The 26,285-nt window shown below is 39.1% G+C and overlaps 1 protein-coding gene across 1 annotated transcript; it reads left to right on the top strand.

The window, feature by feature from the left end:
* The first annotated feature begins 22,079 nt into the window (after positions 1 to 22,079).
* On the top strand, positions 22,080 to 26,063 carry LOC134789613 (uncharacterized). The gene is made up of 5 exons (XM_063760184.1): positions 22,080 to 22,779; positions 23,028 to 24,209; positions 24,714 to 24,896; positions 25,629 to 25,855; positions 25,989 to 26,063. The coding sequence occupies exons 1-5, from the start codon at positions 22,080 to 22,082 to the stop codon at positions 26,061 to 26,063; spliced, it is 2,367 nt and encodes a 788-aa protein (XP_063616254.1).
* Positions 26,064 to 26,285: the final 222 nt, after the last annotated feature.

Raw genomic sequence — 26,285 nt, 5'->3', positions numbered from 1 at the left:
TTTCCAGTCCGAGGCTTGTTCCATGTTCGATCGAGTGGGTACGTAACAAGTCCGTTAAGGACGCAGCTATAAGTGAGAGCAAGAAAGAAATATAATAACCGGACCCCGGTCGCTGTCCGGTATGCCTGTCTGTTACAGCTTTTACTTTGCCCATTAAAAACGTGTCCAGACGACAAAATCAAATTGCCAATATCATCCACACGTAATATACAATCATAAGCGCTTATTACATCCTAAACGGTCGCCCAGTACTTTTTGTAAGGAAGCCAACTGGCTTTCCTACATAATGTTGGGTCAGCGAGCCAATGTCCTTGAATTTATTTATGCGTCCACACCACACAATTGAGCGTAACACTATCCCGTCTGGACACCTACTGGCGGTAATCATGCTGCTCCGCACATAAACTTACGTATAATTTGCTCTCTTAAGTGCTCATCAAGACGAGTGAGATGACCAAAACAGCGTGTGCGCATGTTGCAAGAAACGTGAGTTCCCCTAAATAGGTACTGCCAGGGTTCAGCTACAGCTCTATCTTGAGTATCTCCCAAGTGCTCAAAAAACGAGTCGGATGACCAAAACAGCGTTTGCCTATGTTGCACCAAACCTGAGTTCCAATAGGTGCAGCCAGGGTTCAGCATCAGCTCTATCTTGGATACTACTCTCCTAAGTGCTCATCAAGACGAGTCGGATGACCAAAACAGCGTGTGCCTATGTTGTATTAAGCCCGAGCTCCACTAGGTACTGCCAGGGTTCAACATCAGCTATCTTGGGTACTGCTCTCCCAAGTGTTCATCAAGACGTGTCGAACTACTAAAACAGCGTGTGCCTATGTTGCACCTAACCTGAGTTCCACTAGGTACTGCGAGGGTTCTGGGTCATTTTGTTGAACTGCACGCCGACGTTGCAATTGGCGTGCAGTCGGCGTGCAGTTTCCATACAAGTTGCAGTCGGGTTGTAGTCCGTCTGTATCGGCCCAAAGTCACTGAAGTTTGTATTACCTAATATATCTTATCTTTATTTATAATTTTGGCAGTTCCAAGGAATAGTAACCCAGCAAGATTGAATGTTTCAGTATTCACAGAAACTTAATTGCTAAATTGGGAATCAAACCGAACGAAGCGCGATGGGTCTGAATCCAAAATTTTAACCCACTTTTGTATTCATCGTTGTTAGCACATATAGCTGGTCAAGCAAATCTTGACAGTAAAAAAAGGCGCGAAATTCAAATTTTCTATGGGACGAGATCCCTTCGCGCCTACATTTTTCAAATTTGCCGCCTTTTTCTACTGACAAGATCTGCTTGACCAAGTATAGTACATTAGCACGAAATTTAATTCATAATTTTTCTAACAGATGGCGCTAGTAGTAATACAAAGTGTTTATTTTATTTTTTTATGTTTATAAAATTATAATTTTATGTTTGATAACACATCTAGACATGAATTTAAATTACTATGTTAAATTTCAAACCTAACAGTGCTATAGTTTTTCCGTAAAGTGTACCACAAGAATGCATAGTTTGTCGAATAGTGATAGGGCTCGCTTCGCTCGCCCTAATAATATATTCATTATCCATTAGCATTTCAATTATGTTTATGTTTAACGAAGATATTGAAGCTTCAATTAATCGCTATTTCGTTCCGCTGTGTAGCGTTTATTGATATATAACATGATTAAAATCGACTTTTCACATCCCTAAAAGAGCACACATATACGTTTTTACGCACACATACACAACCTGTACGGTTACCATCAGTTTGTCACTGGCATAAACGCCGTCGAGAACGTAATTTACTTTCTATACATCTCGCTCGCACTCGCATATTAGTGCAAACGGGATGTATAGAAAGTAAATTACGTTCTCGACGGCGTTTACGTCAGTGACAAACTGATGGTAACCGTACTGAACCTTAGAGGATATAACCAACGGAGACGCCATGTCTAAAATCGTCGGTACAAAATAGTCTGCCGTTTTTTGCGGGGGAGGGGCACATCAAATGTATAGGTACGTCATGTCAGATAAACGTCAGTCCATACATATGGTTGACAAGTTGTTGACCATTGGCCGCCTATTTTCGACAGAGGGGAACGCCTGTTAATGGCGGCTCCATTGTTAATTACTCCGAGTACTGAACCCCTAAACTTAACGCAACGCAAACGCGTATAACTGCGGATTGCTACACCGAGTAAGGCGCTGTACGTATCGCGCCTGCATTACACCGCCACGGCTGCTGAAGTGGTGGAGTATGTACACCAGAAGACCGGCTACACGCTGAGGGTATTCCAGCTTCGATCGCGCCACTACGTGCACTTCAACTCTTTTGTGGTGCGCGTGCCGCGACCGCTGCAGGGAACCATCGAGTGCGTCGACTTCTGGCCGAAAGGTGTCGTGTTTCGGAGGTTCCGGGGCAAACTGCCGAATCCGACACAAGAGCAGCCGATGCAACGGAGCCACGCCGTTTTGTCGACTAAATAGTGTTTAGTTTTAAGTTTATAAAATACATATGTATGTTAGTCTGTAAGGTATTTGTAATATGGGCCTTGTTGCCTGAATTAAATTTCTAAATAAAATAAAAAATAAATAAAAATAAAAAATAACGCGTCACGCTATCGAATGAAATGTTAACCGTACTGATAGCGTTGGGGCCTTGGTCTCACTCGCAGATGTTGCCGATGTTAAAAAGGTACCATTGTGGTAGTATTTATATCAATATACTACTGAAATTAATTACCTTCTTATACTATTTAGTGCTATGTTCAGATTACAGTTCTGATATCCTTTAAGTAATTTTAATTTGTAAATAATTATGATGTCAATATTATTAACTGATTAAACCAAGCATGAGCACAGCAAAAAAAATAATAAATAGTATGGTAGACATTGTAGTAGCTTTAGCCCCCGCGCCCCGTTCGCACGGGAGCTTTTACAACGCTCGTTAAATAAAAAAGCGTTTGAATGACACAAATGGATACATGTGTATTCTTCGAGCAACACCGGCTTCCGATACATCGGAAGGGAGGGGCCCAAGCACTGAAATATGAAACCTATGGAAGTGAAACGTCAACGAATAATGCGTGCCACTGTGACGTCATCTTAGAACTAAACATGGCGGTTTTAGTGCTGCCCAGAAGATTTTTACTGTTACTAGGTTTTATCGATACATCGATAACTTTTTAACGTTCTCGGCTCATTTTATTTAAAATACTAAGTATGTATTATTTGTGGAGTTTATGTTTTAATAGGAAGTAAGTAAATAAATAAAAATTCTTTATTAGTATATTGTTATGTGAAAAGATACTTTGATTGAGTAAGATGTGTGGAGTCTAGGACAATTTCGTGCTTCAAATTTGACAGGTAAACGAGATGACGCTGTACTACTCAATACATATTGCGATTTTTGCGGTAACTCTGATTTTCAAAAGTAGACGTTTGACAACTTAGTGACCGCAAAACACATGGCGCAGTACAGCGCCATCCGTTTTGGATGTCAGAATAAGTGTACGTGTTTTTCTTGGACTTTACCTCTCCATTACAATCAATTTTGTTGTGTTGCTAACCCTAAAGTCTGTAACACACTACCGCACTGCACCTCGACCTTGGTGCGCCGTATCTATAAGTGAGAGCGATACAAAATTCAAGCTTATTAAGCGACGGGTGAAAAAAAAAAACAAAACACCTTCAGAACATTTTTTTTATTACAAAAATAAGGAATGACTTCCGCTCTTCAACTTCTTCAACATTTATTCAGCAAATAGGCCACAAGGGCATTTTTATACGTCAACATTGAATTTACATACAAGCAAAAATAATAACAATACATTAACCATTTTATAAATTACAACTATATGTAAGTATATGGTCTCTTAATGTCGAATCATATAAAAAAAATATAATAATGATATAAAAAAGCCCGCAGGGCAGCTTGTGGAGTAACGACCCCACGGCCCCGAGTTACCCTAGTGCTCCCGAGAGTCGGTCAGGATCTCCATCTCCAGACACTTTCTTTTTATGTTCATTTCTTGGTAACCTATAAAAAATGATTTAATTATTAAATTAAGATAATTTAGTTGGTTTGAAGCGGGGTAGCATGATAAAATAAGAAAATATAAATAGGCAATCATAATATATCGATATCAAAGTCGATAAATAAAGTACAACCCTAGCTGAAATGTTTACATTATTTAAGCGTAAAAATATAGTTAAATAAATCCAATCACTTCATGATCTATAACTGCACAGAAGAACCTTGCTATTTATAATGTGAAACATCCTTACATTTCCCAGGAACATTAACAATAACCAATATTTTTCATGTAAATGATAGCGTACCTGTGTAAGGTTAAAGATGGCAAATTTGGTGGTTTTCTTATGCCGCACCCTAATACACTACACACTGGCATATTCGCGACGTAATTATTCACATTTGGCTTCAATTATTTTCAATCACAAGCAAAATATTGAAAGATAATTAATAATTTTAATTTTCACCACGACTTTTTGACAGGACAAGTACCGGCTGAACTGACAGACAATGACATTTGCGTGACTAAACATGGCGGATTTTCGGCCGCATTAGGTATTTACGTATTTTCATGGAACACTTTATGTCCGTACTGAAATACTGTCACCTTTTTTTGCTATGGGTTACAGTACTGAGTAAAAACGAGATAGATATATATTTATGTGTGTGCCGTCAAAATGGGTGCTATTTCTATAAGCAATTGTACGTATAGAACAATATGTCTTGTCCCTATTATATAGGTCTATGGGCCCAAGCGATATCTCACCGTACAAATCTTTCTGCCATTTTTCGCGGGGGAAAGGTGCACACAGTCGCACTTCTCACACACTTACATACAAAATCCAATCTGTAATGACGACACAAATACATAGAAAATGACACACGTCAAAGACAAATCTTGCAAACCTCGATCTCTTTTTGTGTACGGACGAGTGACAAGTGTCACAACACGCACACTAACACATTTTCGTTAAAAAAAAAAAAAAATTAAAATTTAAACTGTTTATTATAAATAATTTTTTTACAATATTTTTTATGTACTTAACCTAATCTACACTATAATAGATTATTAGCTAAGTGAGAGGTTTTCTTTTGGTTACATCATTGACGTTATTATTACTATATTTTAATCTAATTTATATAACATAATGTGTATCTATTTTATATTTACTTTTGACTTAACTACTACGTTACTACTACTACGTTGAAGTATGTTATTGTATTCTGAGAGATGAGAAGTCGGATTTGTCGCTCGACCGATCCGCAATTTGTACTGAGCGAGCAAAATCGATAAATCCAACAATTACATGAGACTAAAATATAATAATTGTGTTTGAATGTAATTAAACGTATGATATGTAAAAAAAAATATTACATGTGAAATGTAACACTTTCTTTTTGTAAATTTGATGTCCCCGACCTCTTTTTATAACAAAAAACCGAGCAAACAGGCATTTTTGTGCAGCAGTGTTCACGCGCGCGTCTGGACTCGGTCTAGTGAAAAATCCAAGTGCAACTAGTTTTATTACCCGCGCTAGATTAGATTGACGCGCTAATCTTGTACCTCGGCAGAGGGGAAATAGTGCGAATGCCGCCTCCCTTCCGTGTTGCTCGAAGTGTGTATTTAATCACACGACAGCGGTGGCGCTTTTTATCAAGCGTTGTTGGACGAGCCAAGAGCCGAGCCACGAGGCGAGAGTGTAAACATTAGCTTGTCGTACTTTTAAAGCGTTAACAGACTATCGCACCGCACCGCGACCTTGGAGCGGTTCTAGGAATAGCTCGTACTGGCTTGGGCTTCCACACTATAGCACCGAACCGTCAAAACGGTGCGATCCTAGCTTACAGACTGCCGCACACGTGCGCCAGTGTTGCCAAGTGTCCCATGTTTCCGTGTTTTTCAATGAATTTTTGCATTGGAATCCTTTAAGATTAAATTTCAATTAATGTGGTTCCGCTTTTTTAGAGGTAGATGAAGGGCGTGAGGTAATATAATGCACCTTTTTCCATGAAAATCTTAAAAAATGTGTGTCTTTTTAAAGCACTGCTTCCGCATTTTTGTTATTTCATCGGCTGGCTACATTGCCGTCCACTGTCATAATTTGAAAATGACAGCTGTCAATCAGTGCGATGGAGCTTACACACTAGGGAAATTGGTACGGAGCGCACCAGTATTATTATTCCACTGTCATAATTGAAAACGACAGCTGTCAAACGGTGCGATGCAGCTTACACACTAGGGAAATTGGTGCGGATCGCACCAGTATTATTATTACCTGTCAGTTGGTGCGACGTGCATGCCCACCGCACCGCTATTAATAATAATTATGTGCGATGGAAGCTTACACACTATCGATAAATGCTCCGCACCGCACCAAGGTCGCGGTGCGGTGCGATAGTCTGTTAACGCTTTTACGCGCTCGAGGCGAGCCACGAGACGCACCGCGAGCCGAGCCACTACTAGCCGCGATGTAAACGCCTATAAAACACGTGAATGAAAAATTTCTTAAAAATAGTTAATGAAATGTTGCGATAAAGGTTGTGGGAGTGAAAATTTGCTAATTGTGGAATATCGTTTCACAAGTAAGCCACAATTATTACATTTTACGATAAAAATATAAGAAAACATTGTCAAACTCATTAGGGCCCTTAAGCACTTGCGGTTGACCGCTTAGGCGGTTCGTTTGAGCGGCCAGCCGCCTGACGCGGTGAAATCGCGATACAACCGCGTTAAGCGGCTGGACCGCTCGGCATATTGGGTCCATTAACAAAATGGACGCCGTTGAGGTAGCTTGTGTTATATATTTGTACTATCTAAAACAACGAAAGAAAAATAAAAAAAGATACTGGATTCATCCTTTACTAGAAACACGCAACGAATTTGGCCAGTTTGCAAGCTGCTTTCAAGAATTGTTATTTGCTTGCTTTACTATAAAAATAATCTACGTTTTTTATTTTTTATTATTAATAAATTATTCTATATCTATATGCTAAATAATATTGTTCATATTCATATTCATATTTGTTTATTAATAATAATTCATATTACATGTCATTTTACAATGTTACATCAAAGTAGGTATAGTACAAAATAAATTTAAATTAAAATAAAATTAAAATTAGTATTACAATAAATAAAATGTCAAATAAAGATATAGGTACCTACGGTAACATAGGTAATAACTTAATTCATAAAGTCTGCAAAACTGTAGAAAGTGTGCTCTACAAGCCATCGTTTAAGCCTAAATTTAAAGCTGGTCAGTGACGGCGCATCTGTGACGTGTGGTGGCAGACGGTTGTAAACGGCTGGTCCCATTACATGGGTGAGTTTTGCGGATTTTGCCAATCTACGCTTCACGCCCACGAGTTTTCGGGCGTTTCGCAGGTTTCGTCCATGAATATCGGATCCACTCGAGTACTCGTCAAGGTGACATCGCACGTATGTAGCTACTTGGAAAATCACAATGGAGGGCAGAGTGAGTATCCCAAGGTCCTTAAAGTGAGGTCTCGCAGAGTTACTCTGACTCACTTGCACAATCGCTCGGACGGCTCTCTTTTGCATGCGAAAGACACGCTCCCATTCGGCAGCGCGGCCCCACAGCTCTGCGCCGTATTGTAGGAGTGAGTGTACAGTGGCAAAGTAACAAGACCGCACCATCCTCCTGGGCACCACTCTCGCCAGACGTCGCAGGGCAAAGCAGGCACTTGCTAGCTTGTTACACACTTTGCCTATGTGCGATTCCCACTGCAGTCCTCTGTCCAGCCCAAAACCCAGGAAGGTGGTATTCTGCACTTGACCCACTTGGACACCATCCACAAACACTCCAAGGTTTCTTGGGCCTCTACCCCCGAGATAGAAGTGGAGAAAGTGGGTTTTATTAAGGTTTAGTACCAAGCCATTGCTTCTAAAGTACTGTGACACCTGATTTGCGACTTTATTCAGACATTGCTCGAGTTTGTCAATGTCAGGTGCACACACTACCACGGCTACGTCGTCGGCATACATATATACTTCTCCCTCTACTATGGCTTCTGGAAGATCATTGAGAAGCAATGAGAAAAGTATATTGGATACCGACGACCCCTGGGCAACGCCCATTGTTGTAGATATAGGCTCTGACCTCACCCTGCCTCCATCAGACACAACCACCTGTGACCGTCCGCGCAGCATATCACATACGAGTGCGTGGGCCTTGCCTCCAATGCCGTAATGACGTAGCTTAATAGCGAGTACGCCGTGGTCTGCTACATCGAAAGCCTTCGATAAGTCGCAGCACAACGCTGCGACTTGCTGGCCACACTCTCGAGCATCCAACACACGGCGCACCAACTCGCGCGTCATCGCACACGTCGAGCGGCCCGCGCGGTAGGCGTATTGACGTTCGGACAGGGCATCAGTGGCTGTTAAAAGGCCTGTAGTGGACGAATACGTCGGCTACAAACTCATCGGCGGCTCGCCGCACCCTGAAACGCCAGTGCGTACAGACAAGTCGGCGGCCAGCCGCGGAGCGGGCCGCAGCTCTTCATTCAACCGCCGCGGTTAAAATTTTGGGGCGATTAAGTGCGTACGATCACAGGCGGTTGCATATTCAATTGGAAAAGCCTGGAAAAGCGGCTGGCCGCGCGGCCAGCCGCCCCCGCGGTTAGCCGCTAGTGCGTAAGGGCCCTTAGGGTGACTATGATGTCGGCACGTTGTGAGTCGGTCTTACAGAATTCTTATTATTAACGTAGGTAATGTAAAAGTTTAACTTAATAGATATTTCTCATGTATTTCTTTACTTCGGCATGTTTAATTTAAGATAATAATTTTAGAATAATTGCCAAAATTCAAAACCAAAGTCCTTAAACATTACAGACTCACATTTTATACATAATATTTTGTTACGGAAACGGTGTGTCAAACTATTTATATATACTTATGTAATCGATTCTGTATAGGTAGGACACACATTTCCGTCAATAGAAAAAAGCGACAAGTTTTAATTTTTCTTCTTTGCTAAACAGCTAGATCTTCAATGACGCTTACACTTAAAAATAGCTGAAGTGTGCAAATGGGAAGCCCACCTTTATGAACATACCATGAGTGAGTGCGAAAGAGGCCGAATACAAGTGAAAAAAAAACGTTACCACTTAAAATTTCAATTTATTGAGAAAATGACACACCCTACTATTACTATTCCATGTTATCCTAATGTCCCACATACTTCACCCTACAATATACTTATTTTACCAGACAGGAAGTGGCGATGGCAATCGCAAGGCCACAGATGTATCAAACCGTCGAAAATTATTATGGAGTGCTTTATCCCTTCAAGTGGCGATGGCGGTCAACCCGTGAATGGTCGGATCGAAAAGCAGTAAACTGGCGGCCCACTACTCAGGGTCGATGCGAAAACTAGTAAACTGTCGGCCACCAGTGAGTGGCTAATGAGGTGTTGCCGTATTTAGAGGTGAAATTAAACGCATTTAAGTATAGTTACGCTCTTCTAGCGCCCAAAATTAGATAGCAAGTTAGACAAGGATAACATACCGTAAGAAACACAAAAACACTTGGTATAAAATTTGTTGGTGAGGACCATTAATTCGGGAGCGACCGCCTAGTCTGAGTTCAGTCTTGATTTTTAATAGGTTGTTTTGTAAAATAAATTGAATGTTAGATCCCTTGATTTAATCTTAAAAATAAAAGTCTTACTTTACCTCCAATCATCAATTTGTTTTATGGTGGTAGTCATTTTTAACAAGGAAACTGGAAAACTGTCATTCTTCCGGAGTTTGATTAGGTCTACATGAATAAAGTACTCATATTTGACTTTGACTTTGGTCTGACCAAATGTATAAACATTATAATAATTTTATTGCTATATTCAAATACTTCAAATATCCTATTTATTGCTGATCCTAACGATATGTGACTTAGGGCCACTTGCACCATCCTACTAACCCGGGGTTAAGTGGTTAAACCGTTAACCCAGTGTCAAATTGTACTGGTAACCATGGTAACTCTAGGTTTAACCGGTTAACCCCGGGTTAGTGGAATGGAGCAAGTGGCGCTTAATATATACTTTAATAGTTTTAAGAGAATTTTGTAAAATTCTCTTAATCTGCGCTAACCACCCATCAGGGTCCCGTCACGTAACTACTTTTGCACAAATCCGCGGCGCCACTTGAAGGGTTATCTCTCTTCTTAGTCGGATACTCTTGTCAGAGCAGTCGTGGTCATTGAGGTCGCTGTACGGCCTTTTTTGTTGTTTCCCGCCATGCTTCTCTATTTATTGCATTCCGCACGCACAGATTTAAAGGTGACCCGGTGACAGCTTTAACTTGGTCGGTCCATCGCATTGAAGGCCGCAATCTGGGTCTTGTGCCATCCACTCTGCCCTGAACTACAAGCCTCTCCATGGCGTCGTCTTCCCTGCGCGTAACGTGACCGAAGTAGCTAAGGATACGAGAGTGAACGATTGCCGAAAGTCTTTGTGTAACCTTGAGCTCCTGGAGAATGGATATATTTACTTTTCTGAAAAATGGCTGACACTATTATTTAATAGTTTTCGACTTTGTGCAGAAATACTTAGCACAATGTACCCCAGATTGTTCTGGTGATTGGATCAATTTAAATTAGGCCTTCCCTTGCTGATTTGGTTTTTTGTTCTATCCTCTAGCCTTATTTCATAGTTATCTATATCCCTCATCATGATGTCGTATGAGACTTTCAAGGGTTCCTGGAGCTCGTGTTCGTCCATGTGGGAAGGCGGCAATATCCTGTAGCGGCGCAGCATGTTGGCCAACATAGTCTTCATCGACATCATAGCGTAGTTGTATCCTAGAAACAAAGCACTCAAATTACTTAATCAATCAATCAATCAATAATTTTATTTCGTCATCATAGGTGTAAATACATTAGTACAGGTGATAGGGTGTTTTTTCAATGCAGCAGCTATGATGTACCTTTACGGCTTACGATATTTAAAATATAGCTAAGTAATACAATTATTTACAGTTAAAATATGAGTTCCAAACTGTAAAAATAAATTTAAAAATTATAAATGTCTACTGACCTTAACATAATATACCTCCCTACAAACTAGTAATAAAAACTTACAATGTTCTCAGTTTAATATTCAATTATAATTAGAAATAATTAGGTAATAATTTAAATGTCACTATCTCATTACATACTGCTATCACACAAAAAGTCTTGAACATTATAATAACATTTTTCCAAAAGAAATTTGCGCAATAACCTTTGTATTTCTTTGGACTAGTACTTTTGAAGTCAGATGGTAGTTTATTGTACAGCTTTGGGCCCATTGTTACAATGTTGTTGCGCATAAGGCTAATTTGACAAGCTTCTAGGTGAACACCAGGGTTCCTAGGACGTAAATTGAAACCTTGTGGGGGCTCTCTACTTTGGAAAAGACCAGGATTTGAGTTAACAAATACGCAGCACTCATATATATAGAGAGATGGCAACGTTAAAATATTGAGTGTTTTAAAAAGGGACTGGTGGCTTTCCACTCGTTTTAATCCGCATATTGATCTAATACATCTCTTTTGGGCTAGGAATAATACATTCTTGTATGTTGAGTTGCCCCAAAATATTATCCCATATCGTAAAGTGGATGCAACAAATCCATGATAGGCTGTTAAGACAGTACTACGATTAGCTGTTTTCCGTAACCGATATAGAGCGTAGGAAAACTTTAACATTTTTTTGCAAACTTCTGTGCAGTGCGTCTCCCACGACATATTGTGGTTTATGTGAATTCCTAAAAACTTTTGTGTTAGGGTTTTGTTAATATTTTGCCCCTCGTATTCTATGCTTATATCTGGAACTGTTTTTCTTTGAGTAAATTGCATGAATTTCGTTTTCTCCAAATTTATTTTAGATTATTGTCAACAAGCCATTGAATAATGTTATGAAAAGTTGTATTGATATCATATTCAAAGTCACGGGCTTGATCATGTTCTATAAATACTGTGCTGTCGTCTGCGGAGAGTATCATTGGATGTTGGGTACTACTGGTGATGTCATTAATATAAATTAAAAACAATAGGGGTCCTAAGACGCTCCCTTGTGGTACGCCATATTCCATTGTCATGCTAGTTGATATATATCTTTTTTCTTCCCTAGTTATAGTACAGATCTAGGGCTTGCAATTCGAATATTCGAATATTCGAATATGTCGAATATTCGACCTGTTTTGATATTCGAATATTCGGCCGCTCAGGTTTCGAATATTCGAATATTTTTTATTACTAGGTAAAATCTATTTTCATCCGTTATAGTTACAGTTTCTGTGTATTTTGCCGGGTATTAACAGTGAATGAGGAACCGTAGGTACCCAAAGGTACCCAAATGCGAAGGAAATAATGTTTTTACTGTATTCCTCTCAATAGGCTTCATGAATACAGTTAAACCTAAGAACCTAACTCAATTTCAAAGGAAACGAAATCAAAAAGTATGTTTTATTACGGTGCGGCTAATGCTTTTTCTAGGTCCAAGTAACTTTACGTAAGTTTTAAGATAAAGGGTCATTTTGTTTATTGAGTAAAAGCGTACCTTAAGCGAATATTCGAAGTCTAAACCTTGCCCTTTATCGCAATTCACAAATTTGATCATACCAAACCTACCGAACTATGCACCTTTAGCTAACGAATAATCCACCCCGTAGTCAGCCAACTTTTTCCCTTAAATATTCCAATACCAATTATATAACTTATTATATAACAGCCGACCATTAGGAATCAAAACTAAACTTGCCAAGACTAATAAAGTCAATAAAGATTCAGAATACAATGGAATTAAAGGCCATTTTACAGGCTTCTTAACGACAAGAAGTTAATTTAAATCAGAAAATGATTAGTGATTACCTCCTAAAATGTTTTCTCTCTTACATACGTGTTTGGATGGTTAAAGTTATATTAATTCACGCAACGACGCATTTATAATAAAAAGTTTTATCAAGAAATATTGAAAATGTCTAATTTTTGCGTTTTAGGTACTTACTTGCTTTTATAAACGTGGGTATTTCAGAGTAGGATGATAAAATCTAGTCAATAAGTGGATTTCTGCAAAATATCATTAATTTTAGCAATATGTGAAAAAAGCTTTTGAATAAAACGATAATAAACCGATTTTTCGTTCCTTTTCTTATTTTTTTTAAATATTCGAATAATTATTCGAATATTCGAATATCTCGTCAGAAAAAGTCGAATATTCGAATACCTGAAAGTTTCGAATATTTGCAAGCCCTATACAGATCTGAGTTAATTCCGTAAGCTGTTCTCGATTATTGAGGTAAGATTTTAAAAGATTTAAAGCATTACCACGGATGCCATATCTACTTAGCTTTTCAATTAAAATTTTGTGATCTACATGATCAAAAGCTTTAGACATGTCCATGTATATGGCACATGTCGGATTCCTTTTATCTAAACTACTGATGATTAATTTAACTAAGTCATAGATAGCGACATTGATGGAAGTGTCTTTACGGAATCCCTTCTGTTCCTTGATTCTCTTGTACACAAATTAGAACTGATTGGTATTAGAGGCAAACCTTTGAATCTGTTGAGTGATTACCTCCAAAACCGGGAACAGCGAGTCAAAATTGACGATTATGTAAGCCATGGCTCAGACATATCTTATGGCGTCCCACAAGGCAGTGTACTGGGGCCTACGCTGTTCTTGATTTACATTAATGATTTGACTAACATGCTTGTAAAAGATGGACACGTGTTTTCATATGCAGATGACACGGTTTTGGTGTTTAAAGGAAATTCTTGGGATAAAGTCTACAGTAGCGCTGAAATTGGCTTAAGCAAAGTATCAAATTGGCTAAAATGTAATCTCCTAACTTTAAACACCACAAAAACAACCTATACCTGCTTTACGAAAACCATAAGCTCTCAACCATCTAATAGCAACACTCTAAAAATACACACGTGTAATCTTATTAATATGACTGATTGTAATTGCACGCAAATAGAAAAAGTTAGCTCTACTAAATACCTTGGCATTATAATTGACCAACGCCTATCATGGTACTCACACATTGAATATGTAAATAATAGAATTAGGAAACTCAACTGGATTTTTAAAACTCTAAGACACGTAGCTTCTAGACCTTTACTCAACCAACTATATACTGCTCTAGCCCAATCTATAATGTGCTACTGTATTGCTGTTTGGGGAGGGGCAGCAAAAACAAAATTCCTTGAAGTAGAGAGAGGACAGAGAAGCTTAATTAAGGTCATGTATCTCAAACCTTACAGATACCCTACTAATGAGCTTTACAAAATTTCCGAATTACTTTCCATTAGAAAACTATTTGTCCTACAATCAATTTTAAAATTACATAAGGCCTTACCGTACAACCCTAATCTCATAACTACAGGGAGGCGTAAACAAAATGTAGCACCGATACCTCCTACCAAATCACGATTTGCCAAGATTCAGTTCAGTAAAGTTTCAGCTCACCTATATAACAAAATTAATAAAAAACTAGATCTCTATCCTTTACAGCTATTTAAATGCAAAAAAGTTGTGACAGATTGGTTAAAAACACAAAGCTATGATGAAATTGAGTCTCTCTTATTATAACACATAACTATAACATATAACATATAACTATATACCCACCAAATATAAAATAGACGTACATTTGCTCACACTCTCACACTCACGCACGCGCACACACACACACACCCACACACACACACACACACACACACACACACACACACACACACACACACACACACACACACACACACACACAAACATTTTTAGGATATTTTGTACTAGATTATAATTTATTCAAAACAAAACTAATTAAATTGTATTAGAAATAGCAGTAGCTAATTAGTTAATATTCCCAATAATAAGTTAATTATATTATTTTTTCTTAGATAACAATATTGTATATTACCTATATTTGTTAATTAAGTTCTAAGCCCTAGATATTATGGAAGAGCGGAGTCTTCTGTCACAAGTATTTTATACTTACTAGAAGACTTCAACCTTTACACCTGTACCCTCTGTGTTAACAAATAAACATTTTTTCATTTTTTTTTCATTTTTTTTCATTTTCATTCTTCTTCTTCTTCTTCTTCTTCCTCGCGTCATCCCGGCATTTTGCCAAATCCCTTCTGTTCCTTGATTAATATATTATATTTATTTAGAAAGTTATACATAATATTATAAATATTTTTTTCTATTATTTTCGAAAACACTGACAATAACGCAATGGGTCTGTAATTTTGCGGACATTCTTTATCACCATTTTTGTAGACAGGTATAATAATGGCTGATTTTAATAGGTTTGGGTATATACCTGTGTCAAAACATAAGTTTATTATATGACTCAGGGGCGTTGCAATGCAACAATGCAACCGCTTACATACTTTATGACTTTTGTGCTGATGTCGTCAAATCCTACACTTTTTGTGTTTTTCAAGGATGTTATAACTTTAAGTACATCATCAGCCTTAGTTGGGGCTAAGAATATTGTGTTTTCATTCCTATTTATATTAAGAGTGTGGCACTTAATTTGCTTGTGTATTTTGTTTCGATTCTTTTATCGCTGTTATAAAATATTCATTCATAGCGGTTGCTATACTAGTAGGGTCTGTTATATACCTATCGACTTTTATTCTTTGAATTGGTTCTCGAGGAAGGAAAGTTTTAGATTTATTTATGACCTGCCATATCGCTTTTATTTTGTTGTCTGCAGTTTTTATGTGATTATCATTTTGTGAGCGTTGGGTGAGATTAATAATTTTCCGTAGTCTAGCGCTATACATTTTAAATGCTACTTTATTTTTTTGTTTCAACTCTTTATTACTACTTTTGCTAGATCTGCACAGCCACAACATCTCTCTCTTTTTTCGGCAGCACGCTCAATAATCGAATTTAAAACCCTTCACAAAATCACACTATAAATTAGAATGCTGCTTACAGGCACTCAATTTGATCCAGAGCTTGACCAAATTGAATAAGTAGCATTAGTAAAATCGTGAATTTTTTGAATAAAATCTATTGTGATGTTGATGTATTATGCTGGCCAGTGGAGCAGAAACCTTCTCGTGTGGTAGACATGTGTTTATGTTAGCTAACCTAATCAGACGGGAAGAATCAGATGGGAGCTACGAGCCCAGTATAAAAATATGATATACCAGCCAGCTTGTAAATCTGATATATATAGAAAAAATGCGTATAGCATGTGTATTGTTTTGTTCAATAACCTTCCTCATGAATGGAGAATATTGCATGGAAATGAATTTAAGAAAGAACTGACTAAGTTGCTACAAGATCATTGCTTTTATACTATTAAGGACTATTTAAATTTCAAATTGTAATATTTAATTCATTCATGACATAACTCTGACATACCAAACCAATTTATTTTTTATGTGCAATTTATAAGTATTTCTATTTTTAATTTTATTTGTAATGAATTGACATTGTTTTATTAAGATTATTGAAATTTTATGCATGTACCTGATGATGTACCCTACGAGTAAATGTAATTTACAAACATTTTGCATGTTGGCGTTATGTCGACTGAATACTGAATCTAAAACTGTATTAAGACCTAATTGTAACGTATTCTGGCAAATAAACATTTCTATTCTATTCAGAGAAGGCCCAATAAGGCGGACTGATTATCTGATCATGAAAAAAACGCAGGGAACCTTTGGTCGAGAACAGACCAGTAGTTTTGACCATAACTCTCTCCCAGACCATATCGACCACCATAGACCATACAGGTCCAGCAGTGGATGCCTTCTAGCCGATATATGATGGGTAAAAAACTAACCAAGGCAGTTCCTCATGGCCAGCGAGAAGGGCTGGAACTGCGACGGGTGCTTGAGCGGCCCCTCCAGGAAGCGCTCCGGGCGGAACTGCTCCGCGTCAGCCCCCCAGAAGGTGGGATTGCGGTGTATCGCTCAGATGTTCAGTATCACAGTCACCCCGTTCACCAAGGTTGTGCCAGAAGCTGCGAATTCGTTAAAAAAGGCAATTCAGTTACGTCCTTCTGTGTTGAAATACTTTAATTCGTTGCGGGAATCCGAATTCGAGTCTTTGGAAATAACAAATCCACGTTTTGGAGCCACGTCCGAACTAATGGCTGCGTCGGTGCCACTATATGTGACTTGGTGTAGAAATACTTACTGACAGAGATTAAAGATTTAAAGGAAACTCGCAAAATTTATCTCTAAATATAAAAAAAAACTTTACTTATTCGTTGCAATTTTTTTTTCGGTAAGATGTCAAAATTAAAAAAATCGTGTGGAGAAAACATTTTTTGCTCCTTATAACCGCAGGAACGCGTGGTTAAAATCTCTCGAGTTATATGAACCCACTGTGTATGTTTTGTGGTAATTGAATTTTCACCTAAGAAACAGCTCGAACAAGGGTACTTGTCTAATTAAAAACAGTGAGCAAAACCGCATTAGGTATATAATAAACATCCCCAGTATGGGGGTTTAAGGGTTTATTAGTGCAGACATCCAGTGTCTTTGCAAAAGACTGCCTGGCCTATCCGCTACTATATTTAGAATGCTGTTGGGACTAGGGGAAATCATTTTGCGCATTTGCGTGGAAGTCCTCTACTTGGGCGTCAGCGTCAACGAACATTCCAGATGCGCTGCAGAATCTATAGGGAGCCCCATCAGGACCCTAAACATGTTATAGAGGACTCGTAGGGCGTTGAGTGCTCTCTGAGTATAACTAACCCACAGTACGGTAGTACTATTAGTTATTCTGTGCCCACAGGCCGCTGGTCATTGTATAACCTACAAGTCCTACAATATATTATCTTATCTTATTAATTATTGGCTACAAATATAATGACCACCAAAAAATACTTTGGTACCCTAAATAAAAAAATCATGCTTACCAAAAAAAATTACTGAACACCAAAAAAATAAGGCCTAAAAATACAAAAGTACCACCATTTTAATTACGACTGCACTTCAAATTGTATTCAAATACCAAATATATTGAATGATTACCAAAAATCATTAATGATCACCAAATCTTGAAGACCAAATTAATGCGATATTTTCACCTAAATAAACCACTATGATTACCAAAAAATTTATACATATTACCAAATAAAGTAAACTGATGCCAAAATTACTAGCCCCTCCCGCTCAACCCCCCGTACCCCGCACCGCATACCTACCTTACCTAATCTACTTTTCTAGTAGCATTTCGTTATGCTACTAGAAAAGTAAGTCAAACTGCTATCAGTTAAGTGGGTTAGGTTAGCACTGCGACCCTTACAGAAACGAAATGGTACTAGAAAAGTAGGTTAGGTTAGGTTTGAACTGCGACCTTTACAGAAACGAAATGCTACTATAAAAGTGGGTTAGGTTAGGTTTGAACTGCGACCCTTACAAAAAAGAAATGCTACTAGAAAAGTGGGTTAGGTTAGGTTTGAACTGCGTACCTTACAGAAAAAAAATGCTACTAGAGAAGTGGGTTAGGTTAGGTTTGAACTGCGACCCATACAGAAACGAAATGCTACTAGAATAGTGGGTTAGGTTAGGTTTGAACTGCGAACCTTGCAGAAAAGAAATGCTACTAGAAAAGTGAGTTAGGTTAGGTTTGAACTGCGACCCTTGCAGAAAAGAAATGCTACTAGAAAAGTGGGTTAGGTTAGGTTAGGTTTGAACTGCGACCCTTACAGAAACGAAATGCTACTAGAAAAGTGGGTTAGGTTAGGTTAGAACTGCGACTGTTACAGAAATAAAATGCTACTAGAAAAAGGTGACGAAGTGGATTAATTAATTTAATAGGATAACGGTAATTATATTAAATATTTTCACATTTTTAATTAAAATGTGGTTACAATTTTGGTGGTCATTTACAATTTTTGGGTTTACAATGATTATTTTGGAGTCATTTGCTTTAATATGATAACAAGATTTACATTTGGTTATAATTTTACATCAAAATGGAGTTCTAATTTTGGTGGTCATTTACTATTTTTGGGTTTACAATGATTATTTTGGTGTCATTTTCTTTAATAGGATAGCAAGATGTAAAAATTTGGTTATCATTTCACTTTAAAATGGGGTTATAATTTTGGTGATCATTCATTATTTTAGGGTGGTAAAATAGATTTTTTTTGGTATTAAATTTTACTAAATCTGGTGATCAGTTAAATAGCAGCCTTAATTATTAACCTTCCATGTGTGTGGTGGACTGGTGGTCTAAACCAAAGAATATAATACTCACTAGGAGAAGAACGATAACTCCATACAAAAAAATGTCCCTTTCAAAAGTTCGTTTATACTACTAGCGCTCTGGTAGGATACCATTGTAATTAGAATTGACAACCCGTTTAGCCTAGCGGGTATTGGCAGTAATACCCGCCTGTTCAGGAAGCTAATGGTCCTGGGTTCGAATCCCGGAGAGGGAATTTCTTTTTGTATTTTTTCTTTTTTGTTGGGGTCAGGTTTTTAAGAGCCCATCAACGTGCACACTAGCGCCACTGCTAAATAATCGTGATTATTTAAATTTAGCGACAGGTATTTCAAAAAGGGGGCCGCTACTGACTGTATTGTGTATTTAAGTACCTTTTGAATACACCAAACTAGTTTTTATGTTGCTGGATTCGCCGATCTATGAGCTCGAAACAAAAACGGCCGTTTTAACTTTGGACGCGTAGATTGACGAATGCAGTAACATAAAAAGTAGTTTGATGTATTCAAAAGATACTTAAATACACAATACAGTCCGTAGCGGCCCCCTTTTTTAAATACCTGTCATTCCTCCTTCTTCCTTCTTCCTCGCGTTATCCCGGCATTTTGCCACGGCTCATGGGAGCCTGGGGTCCGCTTGACAACTAATCCCATGATTTGACGTAGGCACTAGTTTTTACGAATTAAATTTAAATAATCACGATTATTTAGCAGCGGCGCTAATGTGCACGTTAATGCGCTCTTAAATTAGCATATCACAAATAAATTAAAAAATACGTTAAAAGGTAATGATTATGTATATATGTTAGGAGCAATACATATGAATACATACATTGATATGGCAAATGGTTACAAGTTGTTATTACATCTATCCGGTTATCGGACATTTTCTGCTTCACAACTCCGCGCAGCGTTCTTGGTCACCGGGGTACTAGTCTGGATATGCGGCAGATACGTGCCCTTTGAGCTTTTTCCAAGAAATCATATGACGGCCCAGGATTATAGTGTTATCTCACGCTCAAGCCATCTGCTGATTCCCTCTCTAAAACAAAACAGTCACAAATTAAACAATATAATCTAACTGCCTAATTACTAACGTCGCTAATTGCTACCGGGTCTAAATTTACCAGCTTTATCAATGTGAGGTTTTACATCTATGATGAATTTTGATTAAAATTTCGGACGCGATATAGCGTCCGCGGGACTTACGGGGATAATTAGATTAAATTATTATATTTGAATTTGGCAATTAGTACGCTCATTTTTATTTAAAGATTAATATATGTATTTCTTACCTTGAAATTATCGCTGTTTCTGGTTTACTACAGCGGTTTAAATTTAACTAAGTCTGTGCGAAGACGCATTTAGATATGTTGCTCGTACATATGAATCGTTTTTATTTTTAAAATTAATAGGTAAATAAATATATTTCAAGTGAATAAATCGTTTTATATGAAAACTGATATTTTTGCGTTAAATTACTTTTTTTTTTTTTTTTTTTTTTTTTTTTATGGCGTTTATTACAGTAGCCAGTGTCATGTCGATATGTATTAAATCGAAAATTTAGAAATTACTTTAATGACAGCATTGACATTACAGACTTTTGTCTTGCCTATGTTCTTACCGGCCAGACCCAAATCAAGGCCTATCAAAGAGGCCTATTGACAAAGATTTTTTTTTATTTTATCATGGAGGGTAGAGGCACGTCTACCCTTCATAGATTTTATGAACATAGACAAAGACAAACTAAAATAGATAATAATTTACATATGACTTCAACTACTTCATAAAATACAAATCAAAATATATTTGATAAAATAATTGGATTTGTTCCTAGAAATCGTATAGACGAAGCCAGTTCTAGCAATGTTGCTGTAGTAAAATATTTTTATGGTAATTACTGGCAATCCTCCTCTAGGAACGGAGCACACATGTACAATTATCTCGGAGTAAATATCTATGGAGCGGCCATTAACAGGCGTTCCCCTCTGCAAAAAGTCCGCGGCCGCCGGTCAAGGAGGTTATATAAAACTAGTTGCCACACGTCATACGCCATTCAGCAAACGTCAGTCTAAGCGGAATGATAGGAGCCGAAAATGCCGAATTGCAGCGTTTTCTCGTTCAAAATGAGATCGAAAACGTCTAGTCTACAAAAATAACACGTTTCTTATCATATGTAGGTACTATTACATCTAAATATTATCAAATAGTGCATTAACTTTGCAAATAACTAAAAAACATTGTCAATCTGACAGTGATACCAGTGATATGGTATTAGATCTAATTTAGGGTAATTCTAAAGAAGACTTTCTAAATATTATTTAGGTACGAGTAGAATTTCTAATAGGAAATATTATGCGAAACTCTGCGTAGGGGGCGCGACTACCACAATCCATCACAATCTGGGGGGTCCGCCGCGGAACAAGAAATATTAAATTTCGTTATCTAACCTCTCTATCACTATTGATATTAAAGAGAAAATTTACTAGCTAGCTTAGTGCTACACTCTGGCGGCAGAACATTGCAGTAATACGCCCTATTTGCGTTGCTTTTTGTTATATAATTTATGTAACACATTATTTTTATATAACACTGTAGGAACCACAGAGGTTCCAACCCGCACTGGCCGTTTATTTGCCATAGAATATTATACTTAATGTCGACATGTCAGTTTTAACTGTTAGAAAATTCACTTTTGTTCAATGCAAATTATTTACGTTTATCTTATTAGTTATATCTCAGAAGTTGTAAAGATATTAATTTAAATACAGTTTATGAACCATACACAGTGGTTTGATTGTGAACCCACATTGGTGACCGCGACTAAAAACACAAGAACGATGTCGAACGATAACGACAACAATAGTGATGAGACGGTACCTCCGGCAGTGCTAGCAGAGAATCCACCATCAACCAGTACATTTCCAACGACCGGCGTTTTCCGAGTCGGCATACGTGTTCCTCCGTTTTGGCCCGAAGAGCCGGCGGTATGGTTCGCACAACTCGAAAGTCAGTTTACTATATCCGGAATCACCAGCGATACAACTAAATTCTATCATGTAATTGGAAATCTCAACCCCCAGTTTGCGATTGAAGTTAAGGATATAATCTTATCGCCACCCGAATCAAATAAGTATGATAAACTGAAGACTGAATTAATTAGACGATTGTCAGTCTCTCAGGAGCAAAAAATTAGACAACTGATGCTACATGAAGAACTCGGCGATCGCAAGCCCACACAATTCCTGAGGCATTTACGAAGTTTAGCTGGACCATCAGTTCCTGATGACTTCTTACGTCAAGTTTGGTCTGGCCGTTTACCCAATAATGTACAAACTATTGTGGCGTCGCAACCAAGACTTCCACTCGATGATATAGCAGAGTTAGCCGACCGAATCCAAGAACTGGCACCAAGTTCGAGGCACGTAGCCAGCACATCAGCGGAACCGACGGGTGCCGTATCAGAATTAGGTCGACGCGTTGACCAGCTAGCACAGCAAGTGGAAGCTTTACTCAGCGAGGACAATACGCAACGCCGAGGTAGACAACAGACTCGCCTCTACCAATCTCAGAACCGAAACGCGTCTCGATCGAAATCTCGCCAACGCTCTGCATATACTCGCCGTGACGTTCCTGAAGGATTCACTGTTTGCTGGTACCACTATCATTTTAGTTCTAAGGCAACAAACTGCGTGGAGCCATGTACATTCAAGTCGGGAAACATCCGGGGCAGGCAATAGTGGCCGAAAACGTCTGCCCCATTTCGTCAGGCCGTCTATTCATGACAGATCGTGCAACAAAGACCCAATATCTAATCGACACGGGTTCAGACCTGTGCGTATTTCCGCGTTTACTTGTCAACGAACGTCGAAAGAAGACTGATTATGAATTATACGCCGCCAACAGTACAGTAATCGCAACGTATGGTTATATTACTTTACACCTCGATTTCGGCCTGCGACGAATTTTTGAATGGCGATTTACAGTAGCCGATGTCTCGAAGCCTATTATTGGCGTTGATTTTTTGATCTTTTACAATTTGCTCGTCGACTGCCGCAATCAAAAGCTTATTGACAAAACTACTTCTCTCTTTACTGACGCACAGCAAGTCAGCGCGGCTGAAACTATATCGTCGATTCGCACGACCTTGACTAACGACTCCACGTATACGCTACTTCTACGTGACTTCCCGGATATCACTCGCCCCGCCGGTAAACTAGGTGCCCCTAAGCACGATACAGTGCATCATATAAGGACAACACCTGGGCCCCCGGTCTCCAGCCGCCCTCGACGTCTGGATCCTGAGCGCTTAAAGATTGCTAAAAAAGAATTCGATGACATGCTGCAGAACGGCACAGCTCGCAGATCAGAGAGTCCATGGTCGTCACCTTTACACCTGGTGCGCAAGAAAAACAATGGGTGGAGACCTTGTGGAGACTATAGGGCGCTTAATGCTCGAACTATACCCGACCAGTACCCTGTTCGTCACATACAAGATTTCGCTTATATGCTAGCAGGCAAAAACATATTTTCCACCATAGACCTAATCAAGGCCTACAATCAAATACGCGTATATGGACCGGATATTCCCAAAACATCGATAACGACACCTTTCGGAATGTTCGAATTTCCCTTTATGACTTTTGGATTACGTAACGTAGCCCAAACATTCCAAAGGTTCATGGATGAACTCCTTCGCGGATTCGACTTTGCCTACGGTTACCTAGACGACATTTTGATCTCCTCATCCTCAGAAATCGAGCACAAAGAACATCTGAGTCAGCTCTTCAGACGACTTCAAGACTACGGTGTTTTGATCAACACTTCGAAGTGTGTCTTTGGTCAATCTGAAGTAACCTTTCTAGGATATCGCGTCTCAGCACAGGGCATAAGTCCATTGGAGTCGAAGGTGCAAGCTATTAACGACTTCCCAGCGCCGCAAACCGTTAAGGAATTACGAAGGTATTTGGGTATGCTTAATTTCTATAGGCGGTTTGTTCCAGGAGCAGCTAAAATATTGGCACCACTTACTGCCTTGCTCGCTGGAGATCCGAAAGCATCAACACCTATTGTTTGGACCCCAGCACTGCGTGAGACATTCCAACTGAGTAAGTCACATCTGTCAAAGGCTACTTTATTGGCCCACCCAGACTCTGACGCAGAACTGGCTTTACAAACGGATGCATCAGATGTCGCCATTGGAGCTGTACTTCAACAACGCGAAAACGGATCCTGGGAACCGTTGGCTTTCTTCTCCAAGAAGCTAAATTCGGCTCAACAAAAATATAGCCCATACGATCGAGAGTTACTCGCGATATATGAAGCCATCAAGTATTTCCGATATATGGTAGAAGCTCGCTCATTCACAATCCTAACTGATCACAAACCACTAACGTTTGCTTTCATGACAAACCGCGATAAGTGCTCACCGAGACAATTCAGGTATTTCGATTTTATATCCCAATTTTCGACAGATATCCGATTTGTGTCTGGGAAGGATAACATAGTGGCTGACGCTCTCTCGAGAATCGAGGAGGTTACAAAATTCTTAGATTATCAAGCCCTCGCGGAAGCCCAGACTAGCGACACTGAACTGTCGGAGCTTCTACAAGGTGGATCTTCACTCCAGCTACAAAAGATTACAGCCCCAGTCTCAGGTGCACAAATTTACTGTGATGTTTCTACATCGAAACCAAGACCATTTGTTACATTAGCATTCCGCCGACAAATCTTCGATTCACTTCATAACCTTAGCCATCCTGGAGCAAAGGCAACTAGTCGCTTACTGACCCAAAGGTTTGTGTGGCCTGGCATTAAAAAAGATTGTATGCAGTGGGCAAAAGAATGCCAACAATGTCAGCGTAGCAAGGTCACAAGACACACTAATGCACCCTTGGCAGAATTTAGCCTTCCGTCAGCACGCTTTCGCCACGTACATATCGATATAGTGGGCCCTTTACCACTGTCATCAGGTTTCAGGTATTGTCTAACAATCGTTGACCGCTTCACTCGTTGGCCTGAAGCTTACCCATTACAAGACATCACAGCAGACACCTGCGCCGCGGCCTTCGTTGGAGGCTGGATTGCACGATTCGGCTGTCCAGAACGAATAACTACAGACCGCGGACGTCAATTTGAGTCACAACTGTTCAAAAAAATCTCAGCACTCATGGGTTCGACCCATTTAACCACCACAGCTTACCATCCGGCTGCTAACGGTCTCGTGGAAAGGCTCCATAGACAACTTAAGGCCGCCATTATGTGTCACGCTACAACTCGGTGGACAGAAGCGCTTCCCTTAGTGCTACTGGGCATTAGAAGCGCATGGAAAGAAGATCTTAGTAGCTCTCCTGCTGAACTGCTATATGGCGAACCACTTACATTACCAGGTCAGTTCTTCTCTTCATCTTCTCCAGAGCCAGTAGTAGACATCTCCGATTTTGCCAGTCGCCTTCGAAAGCACATGAGCCAACTTTCTCCGCAGCCAACATCATGGCACACGAGCTCCAACCGTCCCTTTTACATTCCGAAAGACTTGAAGGATTCTGCATATGTATTTCTACGTCAAGGTCCGGAACGACGATCTCTGGAAGCACCATACCAAGGACCGTTCAAGGTATTGCGCCACGGAGTTAAAACCTTCGATATTGAAGTTAACGGAAAAACAATTAAGGTTACAATCGACCGATTGAAACCAGCGTATTTAGCTAGAGATGATTGCGCACCTTTCTCATCACCTGCGCGTACAGGCGACGAAACAGCTTCAGATAGCTCTGATTCAAATCATGGTGCAGATGATCAAACGTCATCAGACCAGGACCTAGCGCAAAGGACACGGAGTGGACGGCATGTTCGATTTCCTGCTCACCTGCAAGAATATTATCGACCGTAGCCACGGTCTAGGGGGGGAGTATTGTAGGAACCACAGAGGTTCCAACCCGCACTGGCCGTTTATTTGCCATAGAATATTATACTTAATGTCGACATGTCAGTTTTAACTGTTAGAAAATTCACTTTTGTTCAATGCAAATTATTTACGTTTATCT

Source organism: Cydia splendana, chromosome 4 (assembly GCF_910591565.1).
Source record: "Cydia splendana chromosome 4, ilCydSple1.2, whole genome shotgun sequence".
NCBI lineage: Eukaryota > Metazoa > Arthropoda > Insecta > Lepidoptera > Tortricidae > Cydia > Cydia splendana.
The sequence above is the reverse complement of the archived record's forward strand: the minus strand, read 5'-3'. Positions and strand labels throughout refer to the sequence as shown.

Excerpts from the sequence above, each read along its gene's own strand:
- LOC134789613 (XM_063760184.1), top strand. The coding sequence starts at position 22,080 with ATGTCGAACGATAACGACAACAATAGTGATGAGACGGTACCTCCGGCA. Across the intron at positions 22,780-23,027 it reads GGACAATACGCAACGCCGAG|ATCGTGCAACAAAGACCCAA; the intron begins GTAGACAACAGA and ends TATTCATGACAG. Across the intron at positions 24,210-24,713 it reads GGAATTACGAAGGTATTTGG|ATATCCGATTTGTGTCTGGG; the intron begins GTATGCTTAATT and ends AATTTTCGACAG.